The 18,075-nt window shown below is 40.7% G+C and overlaps 1 protein-coding gene and 2 long non-coding RNA genes across 3 annotated transcripts in view; 1 reads left to right on the top strand and 2 right to left on the bottom strand.

The window, feature by feature from the left end:
• Positions 1-18,075, bottom strand: part of hoga1 (4-hydroxy-2-oxoglutarate aldolase 1) — a 101,425-nt gene that overhangs the window by 59,447 nt on the left and 23,903 nt on the right. Inside the window, exon 3 of the mRNA XM_042056205.1 lies at positions 9,331-9,459. Coding sequence (XP_041912139.1) covers positions 9,331-9,459 — 129 coding nt within the window. The remainder of the gene's footprint in view (positions 1-9,330; positions 9,460-18,075) is intronic.
• LOC121677492 lies at positions 4,724-13,841 on the top strand. The gene is made up of 3 exons (XR_006021005.1): positions 4,724-4,816; positions 11,895-12,006; positions 12,916-13,841. It is a non-coding gene; the product is annotated as an uncharacterized LOC121677492 (long non-coding RNA).
• On the bottom strand, positions 12,781-15,408 carry LOC121677495. The gene is made up of 3 exons (XR_006021007.1): positions 15,396-15,408; positions 14,989-15,135; positions 12,781-12,796 (listed from the first exon to the last, which is right to left on the bottom strand). It is a non-coding gene; the product is annotated as an uncharacterized LOC121677495 (long non-coding RNA).

Raw genomic sequence — 18,075 nt, 5'->3', positions numbered from 1 at the left:
CAAATTCAGTCCGTATGGACGTGTTTTCACGTAGATCTACAGCAAAACGTCTTTTGGAGGCATCAAAGTAGGCCTAAACTGACTAAACTCACTGACTAATCGTCTTGTAGGCTAAAAATGAACACCGTTTTGAAACATGTAGTCAACACATAGGAGCTATCTTATCTTAAAAGAAACGTGACCCAGCGGGGTTAGTTGTAACGCGCTGTTACTGTAGGCTGCAATGATTGCAATAAAAAAATATGCGCGTGTTTTGTGATGTGTTTTCAGGTTTGAGGGCTTTGTTATTTCTCCGTATGGAAAATAAAGTCAATTTTCAACGTCTGTTATCTAGTTCAATAACAAGTGTTGATTGTTAAAACATGTGACTAGTGAAACTCAAATGATTTTAGAAATATTTAGCCAAAGCCAAAAAGTGTTACTTTGTGCCCCGCGCTCCCCCACTGCTTGTAAAAAAAGGGGATGGGGAGGGGGGCTTAACGTGAAAAAGCCTATCGACTGCCTTAACAGATAGGCTCTGCTCTTGGGTTTGGCCTCACAGCGAACTCAATCCTCTTGTTGCTTGCAGTTTGTTAAATAAAGTGATGCAGATTACATTTATTTCATACATATTTATTTCTGATTAATTGCGTCTTTTGATGTCTTTTGCAACATTTGCTTGTTAGCAGGGCTTGAAAACGAAATTATTTTTCAAACGTTCCGTTCCGAACGGTTCAGATAGGCCTATGTTTAACGTTTTCGTTCTTGCATGCGTTCCGCCACCAACATATCGGTCCTGAACCGGTTCGGAACGCAAAATATCGTTCGTTCTTAAAGTTCCGGCAGTGTTTGGCGGGCCTATCAAGTCTATTTTTGTGGACTTTACCTTAGAATAGACGTAGGCTACTCATTATTTCCCCTTGATTTAGCCTATACCGTAGCTATGGCCAAAAATAATAAATCACAGGCGGCATCCAAAAACATTCAGATGGGCTATCCATCCCATAGCCTACAGACTTGCTGTAGGCCTAACCTATGCCTATAAATAATTTCTTATCAAAAATATTTCTGGATACGTGCTAAACTCCTTACCTGGTTGTAGCCTTTTGGAGTTTTATCCATATGGAGATCTTCAAAGGCTTGCGCTATAATTCCAACCCTGTTTATAAACGAACCTGTCTGTTGCTGACAAGGCCTATCTCAAATTTCCTGTTTAACTCTTCTAGCCTACATAGAATAGGCTATAATTGCGCAAACATTTCAAATCCCGACTTTAAAACGACAAGGCGTGGACAGGCAAAATAGGCTATTACGCATAGGCTACAAACAATTTCCAAATCAGTTTCAGTAGCCTACGCCAGTGTTTCTCAAACTTTTACAGACCAAGGACCACTTAACCATTAGAAAAAACCTCACGGACCACATAGCTAATAGACACAATAGGCCTACTCACTGAACCCATGCTTATTGACAACCTTGCTTATTGTCTTTGCACCTTGCTTATTGTGTCAGAGGATTCATATGATTTAAATTGGCATAGCTTACATAGGCAGTATTGCAGAACTTTGGATTTACATACAAGTTGGTTCAATATTGCAAACAACGCATCTATATTATTTTTTACAACAGCTCGCGGACCACTTGGGATAGCTTGCGGACCACACTTTGAGAAACACTGGCCTACGCTACGAGCTGGCCTAAGATCCGAAGTGGCAGACGGATAGGTTACACTACAACAGCAAGACAAAATATACCCATTTGGACCAAAGGTCCATTTATTCGTTTTTTTTTTATTTCAAACTGCAGAAATCAAATTATTAAGCTGTTATATAGAGAACGAAAAAAAAAAAAACGTTATTAACCGGTTTTGTGGATTTCAGAATAACGTTTCTGTTCCGGAACAGTTGAAGACCATTTTGTTTTCGTTTCCGTTTCCGCTCCTCGTAAAATTCCGTAAAATTCCGTTCGTTTTCGGTTTTCGTTTTCGTTCCTTGAACCGGTTCGGAGCCCTGCTTGTTAGGCTGGGCTACTGTCCATGTCCTGTACAGGTCAATGTTCAACTATTGCTGATGTAGGCCTACAGGCTATTAATCAATTAGGGACTGTTCGTTATTTATTTAAGGGGCTACCGGAGGAGTTTTGGAAGCGTTAGTCAAAAAAGACGTGACCCTCCCTCACCAGCAATTTTTTTTCTATGACCCTCCAAAGTGATTGAGAAAAAACGCATGCCCCTCCCCATTCCCAACAATTTATTGACGCCTTAGGCTACTGGGTCAATTGGGAGCTTGCATGCTACGACTCCTTCCTTGAAATGCCTTGAAAAGGCTGTCGCACAATTTCACAAATAATCACCGGGACCGAAACAAACCTGTCAACTTTTCCCGGGTTTATCGCGTATTTTAACTTTTTCCCTCGCTGTCTTAGGAGCTGCAGGGCCGTCGCAAGGGGGTGCGAGGCCCTGTGCGAATTTGACAGGTGCAAGGCCCTTTTCACTTACGTGCATGAAATCATGCGATAGCTTACTTTACACATTATTTTAATAGTAGCCTAGTCTAATAAGCTACATCAGCTTGTATTTAAGAGGGGAAATTCAATTGTATAGCCTATAACATTAGCTGAGTCACATATTTAGCCATATGGTGTTTATCATAGGCTACATCACGAAACCAAATAGTGTAACAAAGGCGAACACTTTAACAGGGGGAATTCATTGGGCATGAATCATTGTGCTGAACGGTATTTGTCAATGAGCAGAAACACACACGACATTCAAACTATTGATAAGATGTAGGCTACTGGTCTGTAGGCTAACATTGGACAAATAAATGACACGGACTCGCATATCCTGACTCAGGGGAAAAAAAAAAAAAAAAAAATCTTGCTTTGCTGCAAACTCAGCAATGAAATCATAGGCCAGTTTGCAGGTAGCCTATAACGTCTTTTTCAATTCATAGAAGGGAGAGCCCAGTCTCTCCTGTGACATGAGGTGCGCAAATAGTTTTTAATAGCCTGTTCAACTTCGAAAAGCTTCGTTCACCCGATGCCAGTCACTGATCGCAATTTCAAAGTTCGGGAAGCTTCGTTCAATCTTTTTAAGTTTTAAGTGCAGTAGGCCCATATCTGCCCCCTTTGGAATTATATCTCGAGCCTATTATAAGGTCCAGTGCGTTATGTCCTGGGATTCGGACGTGCTCAAAAAGAAAATAAAAAACACTTTTTTTATAGATGGTTATGAGGAGCAATATGAGAGAGAAATTTGATGATCATTGATCGTTGTTTTGGGACGTTAAGCCTTTTCCATAGGCGTCAGTGAAGGAGATTGAAGAATGCCATTTTTTTTTTTTATACGAAAATAATTCTTAACTTCAAAAACTCAGTGTCTAAAACTCCGCGTCATTCAGACTCAACACTCTTGTTGCTTTGATATCTTTTTCGTTGTCGTTTGAACGTCGGCAAGCAGGCATGTTGTGGTTGCAATTTAAGTGAAATTTCTACAGTATCCTACATGCTGTTAGGCTGGGCTACTGTCAATGTACTTGTACAGGTAAATGTTCAACAATTGCTGGTGTACAGGCTATAATCAATTAGCTAAATCATTTGTCCAGCTGTTTAAACATTTTTTCGTGCTACATTCAAACGCAAAAGGTGCTTTAATATCTTTTTCGTTTGAACGTCGGCAAGCAGGCATGCTGAGGTTGCAATGAATGAGGATAATTGGTTTTATCTGCGGATTTATTTTTTGCATTATTTTGAATATGACTCGCTCCAGTCTCAACAGCACGTACTTTTTCCACACACATCTAAGTTCTAACACACATACCCCCTCTCGCTTTCTCTCTCCATCCCTGCGCACGGTGCTTTCTTAAAGGAGCTGCACCATTTTACAACAATTGCATCTACATTTTCATATTAAAATGTTTTGTCAAGTGTAAGCTTAAACTACCGTGATCAATTTAAGTTCCCGTGCTCCCGCTGTGTCATGGAAGCAGTAAGTCAAGTCTCATCAAAAATAGTAGTGGCAGAACTCCCAAGTGACGCCTTGTGGTTGTTTGTGTCAACTGCAGTTTGTGCCATTTCTGCTGAGAAAATGGGGTGCGTGATTCATGAAGGAATCCGTCCAAACTTAACTGGGACCCACTGTAGTCAGTTGTGGAGTTGGCATAGGAATGCATTTAGCTCATCAATTGTGACTTTCCAAATCAGCAGGACATCATCAATGTACCTATGCTACAATGCAATTTTCGAGTGGAAGGGGTTGTGGTTGGAGTTCTCTACATACATCTCCTCCCACAAGCTCATGACTAAACAAGCATAAGAGGGAGCAAAGGCGCTTCCGATTGCGCTACCTTGTGACTGTAGATAGAAGTTACCTGAGTATTTAAAGAAATGTTTATATAGTATGATCTCCACTAAATCAACTAGGAAATTTGAGGGAGCCAAGATATCCTCTGGACATATAGCAGGGCGTCTATGCAAACCCTATATTTCATTAAGAATGGTGCAATGGCAACATATCAACCATTGAAACAGAGAAGTTCTATTGTTTTTTGGAAAATATATGTTCATTTTGATGCCAGCAACATGTTTCAAAAAAGTTGGGACGGGTGCTAAATCACCTCTGAATATTTTAATGATATCATGTACTATACATGAAGAAATTCCCAAATTCTTACAATTTCATATTGAGGAGCATTTTCCTTATAGTACTGCATAATTTCCCCACACAGTGTTTCACAGAGAAAGATACCCCCAGGGATGCCTGAAAGGAGGGATGAAGAGAATCCCAACTGGATGGACTGAAGGACACAGACACGTGGCAATGGAAACACAATAACGGGTACAGAATGCACCTGTGGCAGGGTGTGTAATAACCCACATGGCCTGTAAATTCACCAGGCCAAGACTAAATGTGTGCAGATGGTGCAGGCGTCACATAGTGATGGGTAAATGAAGCCTCGAGTGCTGAAGCTTCGAAACATGGAAGACAAGGAAAACACAGCGACATCTGGTGGTTTGCATAAATTATAGCAGCCACGGACTAGTGAAAAGAATGCCTACAACGTTCAACACAATGCCAAAGCTTCGAAATGTTCTTATTCATTACATTAAAAGTGTTGCAAGAAATTTGCATTTCTGTTTTTCTCAATTCAATACAATAAAATACGATTAGGCAACATAATCCCATCTCTGAAAAATCAGTCCTGCGCAGACCTCTACCGATGCCTCATTTGTCATCAGTCACGTGGTTTTTATGGAAACGACACAAGCCTCGAACCGGGGCTTCATCTGGCATGGCCCTTTCTGCTCGAAACAAGCTCCGAAGCCTCGCTTCATTGGGCACATCACTAGTGTCACAGTACACTGGGAGTACCTCTGATGAGACCCCAAGCTTGGAGAAAGGGTAGCTCCAGTTGATGAAGATACTGACACCATCTTTGAAGGGACAGCTAAGGCAGAAGCTGATTGATGCCTCCAGAATATGACATTGTCTGCCTAGCAGCTGAAAGGTATTCTTCAGGATTGGGGCAAGGCCACATTTTACCTTCTAAAAAACTCCTATATCAGTACTTCAGTCCAGAAAGGAGGAATCCCAGAGGAGTCAGGGTGCTTTGAACACACAGGTGTGGTCACACAGCTTATCAGAGCCAGGGAAAATAAGGGAGGCCGGGTGGTGCTGTGGTTAGACCTTGAAAACACGTATGGAGCCATACCCCACAAGCTGGTCAGAGAGGCCCTGAACTGGCATCATATCCCGAGCGGTTTCAGAGAGCTCATCATGTACTACTACAACAACTTCAGTCTGAGAGCCAGACATGGAGCTAATCTCTGATGCCTTGAAGCAAAAACTCACTGTTCCTTGGGAAGACTGAATGTGTGGCCAATGGTGTTTGATTGTTGAAAGACCCGAAACACCCGATGACCCGGGAAACATTGCTCATGATTAGGGTTGGGTATCTTTTGGGTTTTATCTGATACCGGTGCTGAATCGATACTTTTAAAACGGTGCCTGAACCGGTACTTTGTTTTTAAAACAAAATGCCCAAACCATGAAATTGCTTTTTTTTAATTGTTATGACAAATTTGAACATGAAATTTAACTAATATAGTATATAAGTATATATACTCTTTTGATCCCGTGAGGGAAATTTGGTCTCTGCATTTATCCCAATCCGTGAATTAGTGAAACACACTCAGCACACAGTGAACACACAGTGAGGTGAAGCAGACACTTGTGAGAAGACTGCGCCCCTCCCTCAATCAGCAGAGTGCAGAAGTACTTGTAAACGCCTATGTTACATCCCGCATTGATTACTGCAATTCCATCTTCTCTGGCATTCCACAGAAATCACTCCACCGCCTCCAAATAATCCAGAACTCTGTAGCCAGGATAGTAACAGGCACAAAGTCCACACCTGTACTGTTGCAGCTACACTGGTTACCAGTTACCCAGAGAGTCCAGTTTAAGATCTTACTGTTGACATATAAGGCCCTGCATAACCTTGCTCCCAATTATATCACCGACCTCTTGGAGAGCTACACCCCTTCCCGCTCGCTGCGATCCTCATCAGCTGGTCTGCTCAAGGTGCCCAAGATGAACCTCAGCACCATGGGAGAGAGAGCGTTCTCCCACACAGCCCCAAAGCTATGGAACTCACTTCCAAACAACATCAGGCAGTGTGAATCCACTGCCCAGTTTAAAAAGGAACTAAAAACCTTTACAGGAACCTCTTTAGACTAGCCAATGGACTGTGATATGACTAAATGGACTATATATATATATATATATATATATATATAATTTTTCTCCTTTTTTGATATATATTTTTTTCCTTCTTTTTGTTTTATCTGTGAAGCGACCTTGGGTGTCCTGAAAGGCGTTTTTTTTTTTTTTTTTAAATAAAATGTATTATTATTATTATCAGCATGATTGCAGGCATTAGAATTCAAAATGAGAATATATATTTTTCATAAAATAGTGCAATTTCAGTTTCAACATTTGGTATGTTTCAAAAAGTGTCCCAACATTTTTGGAAATAGGGTTGTAGTAGAAGTAGTAGTGGTAGTAGTAGTAGTAATAGTAGAACTTCAGCAGGGACGTGCACAGGAATTTTGAGGGGCAGTTGCTCTGAAAGGGCACCCCAAAAAAAAAAAAAAACAACTCACGGGCTATATGAAGGAGTGAGAATAACAGGGTCTTTATTAAAATATATATACACTTCTATATCAGGGGTGTCCAAACTTTTTGACTCAAGGGCCACATTGGGTTTTGAAAATTGGCCGGCGGGCCACACAACAAAAAATATTTTTTTGTATATATAATGTTTTATATCATTTAAATGACAACGTAATTTTGTTGTAGAAAATTAATTTCTAAAGAAATACTGTTCATTTGATGTTGTTTAATTCATTTATAAATGGTGCACTGTCACTTTAAGAGTCTTTTTCCAGCTCCACTCAAATATAGCCTGGTGCTGTGCCTATGGTTCGTGCCCTCTCACAGTTTATAAGTGGTCAGTAGTGGGAACGTTTCCTTTTAAAAGTTTCTTCTTTCAAAAGTAGATATCAATGACAATGACAGCTGGAACCTGCCGCGCTCTCTCCCTCTCGTGCATGCACGCTCAAATGTGTTCCCAATTAAATGGAGTAGCATAACGTAGTTAGATCTGCTGCAAAGGAGATACTATGTATCTCGATGTAACAAGCTGTTTTGACATTGACATTGTAATCGCTCTCTAAGAAGAGTGTAAAGCAGTTTGCAGTAGCCTAAAGTTACTCACAACGTCGTCTATCGCTGGAAAAAAATAGCGAGCGGATTAAAGTGCGTGGCGGGCCAGATCTATGATAAACTAATAAATGCTCGGCGGGCCAGACTAAAGTGCGTGGCGGGCCGCAGTTTGGACACCCCTGATATATATAGAAGTAAAACACTGAAATACAGCACTCAATAACCTTAACTAATAACACAGAAAAACATGACTTGAGTCATGAAAATCCCTACATCAATATCCCTATCAAGTCACTGATACTGTAGGTTTCTCCAAATTTGGGCTCATTATCTGTCCAATTACATATTTTTGTTATTGCCATTATCATTATTATTTTAATGCCCACTAGTGGTATTTATGTTCTGCTCAGGCAAGACCTTTTGAAATGATAGCCTATGTTTTTTTCAGATTACAATTATTTAGCATGCAGCTCTTTAACCCTGTACTTGTATTGTGTATTTGTCATGTCTTGATGTCATGGGCACGCTGGCGACTACGCCGCTCCATCCGGCATCGTTTGTCTTGTTATGTGTCTTGTTTGTTGGAGCGCTTTGGGTTGCACTATGTGCATGTTAAATGCGCTTTAAAAATAAAACTGACTTGACTTGACTACTTTCTATCATGGTCCTCTCATCTCATATTTGGTGATCATCATCACTTAGGCCTACCTGCCCTAATGAAACATTGCCATTAGTAGGCTACAATATGAGTCTGATTAATTAATCAATTCGCTTACACGGTGTCATGTCATCTTTATCACAGAAAGTCTCTGTCTCACCTGCTGGTTGGCTTTTTTTTTTAAATTATTAATAATAATTAATGTAATGCATTACTTCCATCATTCATTCTGCTGCCTCCCTGAATTGTCTCTCCCTCTCCTGAATCCGCCTCATACCCAAAATAGTGATAGGATTTAGGCATTTAGCCATTTTGAATAAAATAATTAATGTAATGCATACTTCCATCATTCATTCTACTTGCTAAAACAAAATGTGAGAAACTAACTATCAGCATACATGTACATGTAGCTAGTTTGCCTAATGCCTACCAAAACTGGCTATGTGATAACGGGCTGCTTGTCTGCGAGCTATCTGTCTGATTATTTAGGCTAACTCAGCCTGAATTTATAAAGATTTTAATTCATTTCATAAAACTTGATGATGATGATGATCGTTCGTTTGTTATACATCACAAACTCACTTTTTCCGACAACATGGTTTTGCGACAATCTCCTTTTCCCTTTAAGGCCGCTCATGCAGGCTCAGCTCAGGTGCCGGTCACGTGCAGCGCTGCAGCCACGTAAACAGAGTTTGCCCTTCCCCTACTGACTTTTACTTTCGGTGCCCGAATGGAAGTGAATCAGGCTTTGCAAATTTTTTTTTTTATCTAGGCCTACGTGAAATTCTGCATCCATTGTACGATTTAGGCCTGTTTTTTTTTTTTTTCCCCCTCGGCAGGGCAACGTGAGTCGAGAAGGGCATATGGGCAGTTCCCCGGGCAACCTGAGCAACCCCCCTGTGCACGTCCCTGAACTTCAGATTTAAATGTAACAGAGTAGGGAGACCAAGATATAGAGCAGTCTTACACTCGCAGCCAGATCCAGCAATTAGCAGCTTGCTATTGGGAAGAATGTCTCTGACCCTCTTGACCACTTCCAGACGTTCGTTGACTGTCAGGTATGGGTATTCTCCATTAGAACCTTGTACCACCAAGCCTAAAGAGGAACAACAGTGGATGCAGTACATTTTATTCAATTCAATATTGGCATAATTATGTAAATCAGGGTTCCATTTAAAATATATATCTTATCTTTTTTTTTTATTTCATTTATTTTTGGATTGACAGACAACATAATTCAAAAGATAAGATGTTAAGGTGAGAAAACTTATTTCCAACATGGTCATTGGTGTTAAGACATTTCACAAGACAAAAATATTTAACAAGCCCATCTGAAATTTGAAATTTTGATGGAAAGTGTCAAACTGATATATACACAAAAAGCATTTCTGGCTGGATTATTGACTGAGCTTTTACTGCTTCACTCTGAGATGAGCAGCAGTCCTACCCTCCATTTTTTTGCATCACTTGCAGTTTGTTTCTGTAGCTGATAATCCACAGGCTAAACATGTCAACAAGACAACGGGCCCCATCATGACAGTCTAAAGCACATCGTCACTCGTCAAAAGCAAATTTAGTAGGATGTCCAGTCCACATTGGGAGTGTTTTCGTTATCAAACGTCGACCGCATGGCGCAACAAGGTGTTCCTAGGTTTCTGAATCAGTCATGGGTGTGTTTGGGGCGTAACGTCATTTAAACCAATGAGAATGACATCTGCCATTCCCTTTAATGGCGCAAAGCGCAATGTCAAAGAATGCATCAGTATTTTGACAGTCAACGGCGCATTTGAAGGAGGCTGCATGCGAGACCGTATGGAATAGTCATTCCACTAAACCATGCTTTACTAAAACCTAGCCTTCACGCATTTGCACTCGTATATTATTTGAACTCATTGGCAAAGTGAAACTAACTTCACCATGGTGTCAGTCAACGACAAGACAGTTATACGCAGTAAGTACGCTGGTGCGCGTTCATGGAGGATAGAAGGATGGTGCGTTGTGCACCCGCCAATATGACTGTTGACAATGCGCTCGTAAAATAACATATAAACAACTCGCCGTAGACTTCTGACCAGGTTTCTCTTGGTCAGTGGATTGTTTAAAAAATAAACGTGCAAAAGAAGAAAATAAACTTTGTGCCGGGTGGAAAACAAGTTTTTAGCCATGCGCCAGGGTGCAAGATAGGGCCCATTGAATCAGTGATAACACCAGTAGTTGCCAAATGCCTTGTCCTACGAAACAAAAGTTTCAGTTTACTGTGTGAGTTTGTATGTGTGTGTGAAAAATGGGCCTTGCAGCCCACGTCCACACAGGATGATGGCGACAAGGACACACTGAGGTTGGGTGGTGATGGGGTGAAGACACAGCAAACGTGGATTGTGGTGAAAAGTGCAGATTTATTTACAGTGCTATAAAATACGTGACCCCGCACACTGCCAACAAAAATGACTTCCGAAAAAACAAACAAAAATGAACCCCCAGGTTTCTCAATTTCAAATGGCACGAGTACAATTGACTGATCGCAAGCCCCGCCCATCGAACGCAGATGCGCCAATCACAGTGCATCGAAACGCAACCTCCGACTGAGGTCCGACACTTTGCTCACGGAGCCCCATTGACTGCAATTAGGCCTACCGATTTTTTCCTCAGTTTCAAGCTTATTTTGTGGACGATGGTTAAACGTTGTGCCTGGGGCACCTGCAACAGTGACACTCGTTACCCGGAGAGGTTAGAAGGAGGTGTACATTTATCCCCTTCCCCAAACCAAAATCTTGATTAGTGTAAGATGTGGATAAAGCTATGTGGACGTCCTCATGAACAGCTGAACCCTTCAAAGATTGACAGACATGTCTTTGTCTGCTCCAAGGTTACTTTTATTAACCGTACAATGATATTATGATGTTAGTAGATGTGAAATGGTTAACTAGCAAGCTTATAGCTGACAGCTCCGGCTTTCATCTTTGGTAGCCTAAACTCCTCTGACTAAACATGTTAAGTTAACGTTAGCTTTGTTCGTGATCCAGCCAACTTGCTAACGTTAACATGTTGGTTATATTACAGTCAACCTTTTGAAGGTAGTTGTCTGAGGGGGTAACGTTAACGTTACCTCGAAGGCAACGTGTGATACTATTTTTATTATTACTATTTTAGCACTTTGTCAATGGGAAGCCCAGTCCCCAGTACTCAAATCCTGTGTCAGCTGCTCCTTATGGTAGAGGAAGTGCAGTCAAATGTCGACCACCTCCAACTGAGAGGCGAGTCCCATAAGCAAATGTAATGTTATAGAAAGACACAATAACACAACATAAACATAACCGTCTATATTTTCTGCTTAAATATAAGATGACATGGACAAGGGACATGCAATTGTATGTGATGAGTTGAGGATTCTGTTAAAAGTTCAAGCTGTAATGGTTAATAACAAAACAATAAATAACAATAAAAACATTTATTATGATAATCCACAAAACTCATTTTGATGTGATACATCAACAATTTGCATTGATAAAACACCACATATGGTATTTGCAGAGTCAGTTGAGATCTACAAGGCAGTTCCACAGACATCACAGAAGAGACAGTAATAGATCATCATTGGTGGATGATAACACTAAACAGGGGAGCACCACGGTCTTTGAAATGGGTATGTGTGTTGGTGTTTTTGACAGTGTTGGTGTTTTCTAACTGCACAGGGCTGGTAGGGAATACTCAAAAAAGAACCAGTCTAGTTTAGTTTGACATTTTTCCCACATTTTTGCATCAAAATGAAAGCGCTCCACGCTCCAGTCACTGTCACACTTCACAAAAAAGTCACACCATGGCTTCCCAGTTATCCCCATCTGTCGAATAATTTGGTAGTAGTACTCATGATTATGTTTGAGGCTGTAGGTGTCACCACTGTGCTTCTGACAACCTGTGTAGCTGTTTTGTACTGGGCACTTTATTTTCAGAAGTCTTTTGTCATTGCCGCTCTGAAGGACTTTCCTGTACCTAAATGGGGGGGCGTTGGGATTGATGACAAAGCCACACATTTGGACTTGGTTTCCTGTGACTTTAGTGTATTGGGATGCAGCAACTGGCTCAAGCTCCAGGCCTCTCTTCATGGCTTTGATTAGCACTGTCTTCTTCTTCCTCTGCATGTTGGTGGCAAGCTGCTCAAAGTCTGCTTTCCTGGAGTACACTCTCTTGAAAGAGGATGAAGTAAGATGAGGAGAGTGGGCACGATGCCAGACGTTGTTGCTGCTCTGCAGTCTGGTTTCTTTCTCCAGTGCTTCTGCTTCCGACTTTGAGACTCTCATCTCATTGTATCATTCCATATGGTCTTTTGTTCGGACTGTACAGAAACTGCTTGGCTGCGGTGGCAAAGGGAATACTGGGAAATCATCAGTAGGGTTTGATAAGGAGGATATTGGCCAAGTGTCCAATAGTAGGAGCTACACGCAAAAAAAAAAGATAAAAACATTGTTGCTGTATGTCTGTAAATCATTTACATTTTTTTCTATCCTTTGTGTATAAAACACTCATTTTAATATTTAAATTCTTATATTTCCAGAGTGCACAGAGGATCAACCCCAGATGACAGAAACACAGGAGGAAATACAGTAGAAAGATTGAAAACTCAACTTGCTCAAAAAGAAAAAGAAAACAACTTGCTCAGGGATAGAGTATAAGCATCCAGGCTCTGTACCCATTAACACCAGAGACTGAATACAAGCAGTGTCTCAAACTACTTCACATACTGCACTGGGTTCTCCTTTGATGAATTTAATACACTGTGCTCATTTCTCGGACTACCAGATAGCTCTACAGCCCCACAGACACGCATCCCCTTGACACTAAAGTAAACCAGCAGATCAATCAGATGCCTTTTCATCAACAGATTCTTCTTGTACTCATGGAATTAAGACAAAACTTAGTTTTCAAATTCCAAATTCATGTGCAAGTCTTAGCACTTTAGTTAACTCATGGATCAACTTCCTGTATGGCAGTAGTGTATCTATTTGGCCACACAGAGACAGCATCACAGAAAACATGTCAGACGTATTCAAATTACAAGTCTGTCAACACACTTAAGTGTCTAATAGCCTGTGATCCTCGTGGTTCTGTTATATTTGTATCATCACAGAATCAATTTCTGATCAGGAGATTTTCAGACGGTGTGGAATAAAAGATCTGCTGAAAGGTCTACTGCAGTGTGGATACCTGATGAGAGGTGATGGGCTAATGGTGTACAAGGGTTTTCTCATTGAAAAAGATGTGAAGGAGCTTAGCCTTAAACTGAACATTCCTCCATTTGCAAAGTCAAATGTTCAGATTCAGATGTTAAATTGACAAAAAAAAATAGCTAAACATGTCCATGTGGAAAGAGCCATACCATGTATGCTATCAAATTTCCAACCACATATCATTAAGCCATAGGCGAACCATGTCTCTCTCTGTGTCTGCCCCTTTTTTAACTTTGTATTTAGATTGTTTCAACTGTATACAAAATGTTTGCATGTCACACAATTGTTGAAACTCAAATACCATGACCTAATAAATTAATCTTAAAGGTCCCATGTGTAAGAACTTCTCCCATCTAGTGTTTAGGGATCATATTGCAACCTAATAGAACTACTGTAGCCGTCACACATCAAAAACACCCAATTCACACCAAAGATCCGCGTCGAGACGAAACCGTCGCAGAGGGAGTTGCAGTGGTGTGAATTAAATGGTGCACGTTGTTGCCAGCTGTTGCAAGCCGTCGCAAAGCATTTAACGCTACCATATCTAGTCGCAGCTCATCTCATTGCGAATCTACCTAGATGATGGCCCTAGTTCCAGACTCCTAAATAGGTGTGTCAAAACATAAACTTTTCTCTTTTGTCATTGCTTGTGTGTGATGCCAATGAAACACACTTTCGGACATGGAATAAATCATTTAATTTTGCCTGTTAACCAAGCTAGTTAGCTAACATTAGCACAGTAAACTGAAAGTGAATGGGAATGGCTAGTGATGTTCGCTAGCTAGGTAGCAGTTAAGGACTTTGGTTAAACTTGTACATTGTTGCAAACTAACCTGAAATAACATAAATTCAGCAACGTTGTGGTAGTCTGCTAGTTCTAGCAAAACTATGGTAGGTTAGTTTATCAACTCTCTCTGGGTTTAGAGCCTTTGAACAGGTGGTCACAAGAGCTTTGCTGAGACAGTGACAGATCACAAACAAAGTTATTTTTTCTCTTTATTCGTTTCATTGGAAAATACAATGCCAATGTCGGAATGTTAGGAAGACATGTAGCTTGTAGAAAATGGGTTCATAACTTACATCGCTGAATGTAGGGAAATTCAGCAGATGAATCCAAGAAAGTTTTTCATTGCATGCCAAAGACGGCGCTGTATTTCACAAATGTCCCTCGCTGGTCACCATTATTTTAAAATGGCGCACGTAGATGGAGCGTTTATAAACGCTATGTATATGTAAATGCCAATTTCTAAGTCCATAGGTATGCTTCGAATTGGTGGTGGTAATTAAACATGAATGAGGCCACATTTATGAATGGGAAATGTTAATATAGCTAACAAACAACTGAAAACGTTCCACACGGTCCCTTTAATCTTTATCAAGTTTCATCTCAACTGCTTTACCTGGTAACTCAAGCCACTTCCAAGAGAGTACTTCTCCTGACCTACTGCTTAATCTATTGGGGGCTTGTTTGCTATGTAGCTCATAGGTGTCCCTGTCAATCCTTTCAATAACAACAACTCCTCATTTGTAACAAATCAGACAAAGCCCTGCAAGATACAAAAATGACTTGTCTACTTGTGTAATAACATCAACAGAGTACAAACAGTAAGTTACATGGTTTATCATATTTTGGAAGAGGAAGCAAGCATTTGGGTGTTAAAAATATGACAGGTGGTCTCTAATGAAAACAACCATGAAACATAGGCTAGGCTAATCGGGGGCAGGCTTCTGGAAATGCACTGGCATTAAGATTAGTCTGATAACATCTGTACACTTATTTGTAAATCCAAAATGAAAACCAGCTCACCTTTCATTGCTGTAGTAACAGCATATGGGTCTCTGTTTTCGATTGGTCTTTGCCTTTGCTACCACAACATTTGTTATGGGCTGTGATGTTATTTTTGCACCCCTGGGCTTGTACCACTGTTGTGGCAAGCTTGTGGAGGACAGGACTGCCACACTGTTGATGTTTTGTGCTTTGCATAGGTCAAGTGTATAGATATAAGTCCAAGAGATGGACGCAGAAACCTGTGGAACTAACCAGAGTAGGCTAATAATGTTACGGCACACTAATGTTAACGTTACGTACGTACGTTACGTAATGTAAACGCTTTATATGCATATGTTTTGCTTTTTAATTGTAGTAATGAACAAACCTACCCAGCTTTACAGGAACATTGTTGCTCCTTAATGTAGTTATCCTCCGTCTCAATCGCCAGCTGATGCAGTGGATCACTTTTACACTGGGATCTATAGGCTTTTGCCTCTATCTTTATGCGATTTTGTTGCTGTTTCAGTTTAATGTCTTGGATATAGCCTTCAAACGCATATTGAAGACCCTTTTGCCTGCTCCTGTCCGAAATTTCTTTTTCAGCTTTATGAAAATTGGACAATATTTCTCCAGGGAGAGCTGTTATTGATAACGTCATGCCAGCTGTGAAAGCGTATCGGATGCTGACAACTCTGTCAAATTGGTTAAACTTTGTCGGACTTAGCAACAATAACTAAGGGGGGGCATGGCTTAGCGAAGGGTCAATTCTCCGTATACAACCTCTCAGCAAGTTGACACTCTCCAGACTCACACACTGAGGCCAAAAACCCCTTGCTTTAAATAAAGCCATCCATTACCTCTAATTAGTTGATACCAATATGCTTCATCACACATTGCATATAGATCACCTATAGATCACATATATTTCATATTTGACAATAATAAGATTATAATTAGGGCCGGGACTTTAACGCGTTAATTAAGATTAATTAATTACACAAAAATGAGCGCGTTAAAAAAATTGACGCATTTTAATCGTATTTATTTTTGCACCGCGGAACGTTTCTCACAGGATGAGTTTTAGACGGACCGATTGTACTGGAGCACCAACTAACGCGCATGAGTTCGGTTCAGACAACAACAAACCACAGTGAACATGAACAAAGAAGCTGATGTGCCCGCTTTGGTTGGCCCCGTGGATGGGAAATTTTGTTACAAAAAACGAACGGATGGAAGCGTCGATAAGAGCATGGTTGTGTGCAAGTTATGCAACAAGGAATTCGCATATCACAGCAGCACATCGAGCCTTAAGTATCACCTCAGTGGAAAACATATAGCAGCTAGCGTGGACGTTAGCCTGATTCCGGGTACAACCCACACTCCACCAGTTGACTGGTTTGAGGACGAGGGTAACTAAGTCCACGTCTGAGAAAATAACCAACGCCCTGGCTCACTGGGTTGCACTCGACTGTAGACCACTTGGAGTGGTAGAAGATAAGGGCCTGCAAAAGGTACTGCAGATTGTGTCGTCTGACACAACATATAGTATGGGGAATTGTGTTATTTTAGGAACGATTCATATAGATTTTTGCAACTGGTGTTTTTTTACTAGCTAGGACCCCATTCAATACAAAACAACCTGTTTCCAATTTTTTTCTTAATTTTCAGTGCCAAAATTCAAGATGACGGACAATATATGCGGAAAAATAATATAAAGGCTTTAAGTGGTCAACTTTTTGATAAATATACACCTAATAAGGTAGACAAGTGAGATACAGACTATTTTCAAAAGATGTATTGCATCATTTGCCAAAAAATTTGGAGAACATTTTTAAAAAATGAAAAAAAAAGATTAAAAAAAATCTGCATCTTGTTTCATTATTGAAGAGTTCAACAAAACATTGTCATTGTCACTCAAGTATTTATCCTCACCACTGTCACTGTCTTTTTAATATTGGTGGAAGTTTTGACAGAACAGGAGCCCATTGCCCATCAACAATTTGTCTCCAGTGATAGTGAGTCAAGAATCTTTGGAGCAGGCACTGTATCTTGTGCCCAAACATTTGCTTGCCTGTGTGCTCTCAGAATTTCAATTTCAATTTAATTTCAGTTATAGAGCGTCAAAACATTACACATGTCATGGCGCTTTACAGAGTGTTAAACATTCAGACAGAGCCCATGAGTAACAGGGGCGAGGAAAAACTCCCAAGAATGGGAGAAACATATAGGATGAAACCTCAAGCAGATTCACAACTCAAGGGCCTGACCCATCTGCCTGGGGTCAGTTACAGGACAGTAAGGTCTATATACAGAGAATAGAACATGGTATTTAGAGCCACCTGAGGTATATGTTACAAAGTGGTTGGATGGTTACATAACCAGTATGATAATGCATGAATCCTATTTAGTGTTAAGTTCAAATAGTCCAGTGTAGGGGATGAATTGTCCATAGGAATTAGGAGTTGTCATCGGGCAAATAGTGGGTCGCTAGGCTGCGTGGGCAGGAATCCGAGCATGGGGACAGCTATAGGCGATGGTAGGGTAATTATAGTGATGGGATTTCCCTAGTTCCCGAGTTTTTCCACTCCCTGGTTGGGCTTTAGAGTTTTAAACATGTTCCACCGAAGGGCTTTAGCTGTTTGAAAACCATGTTTTGAGGAGCTGACACACAAATTTCTCACATCCAGCTAACACGTCTGGAGATGGATGAGGACCT

Source organism: Alosa sapidissima, chromosome 12, assembly GCF_018492685.1.
Source record: "Alosa sapidissima isolate fAloSap1 chromosome 12, fAloSap1.pri, whole genome shotgun sequence".
Taxonomy (NCBI): domain Eukaryota; kingdom Metazoa; phylum Chordata; class Actinopteri; order Clupeiformes; family Clupeidae; genus Alosa; species Alosa sapidissima.
The sequence above is the reverse complement of the archived record's forward strand: the minus strand, read 5'-3'. Positions and strand labels throughout refer to the sequence as shown.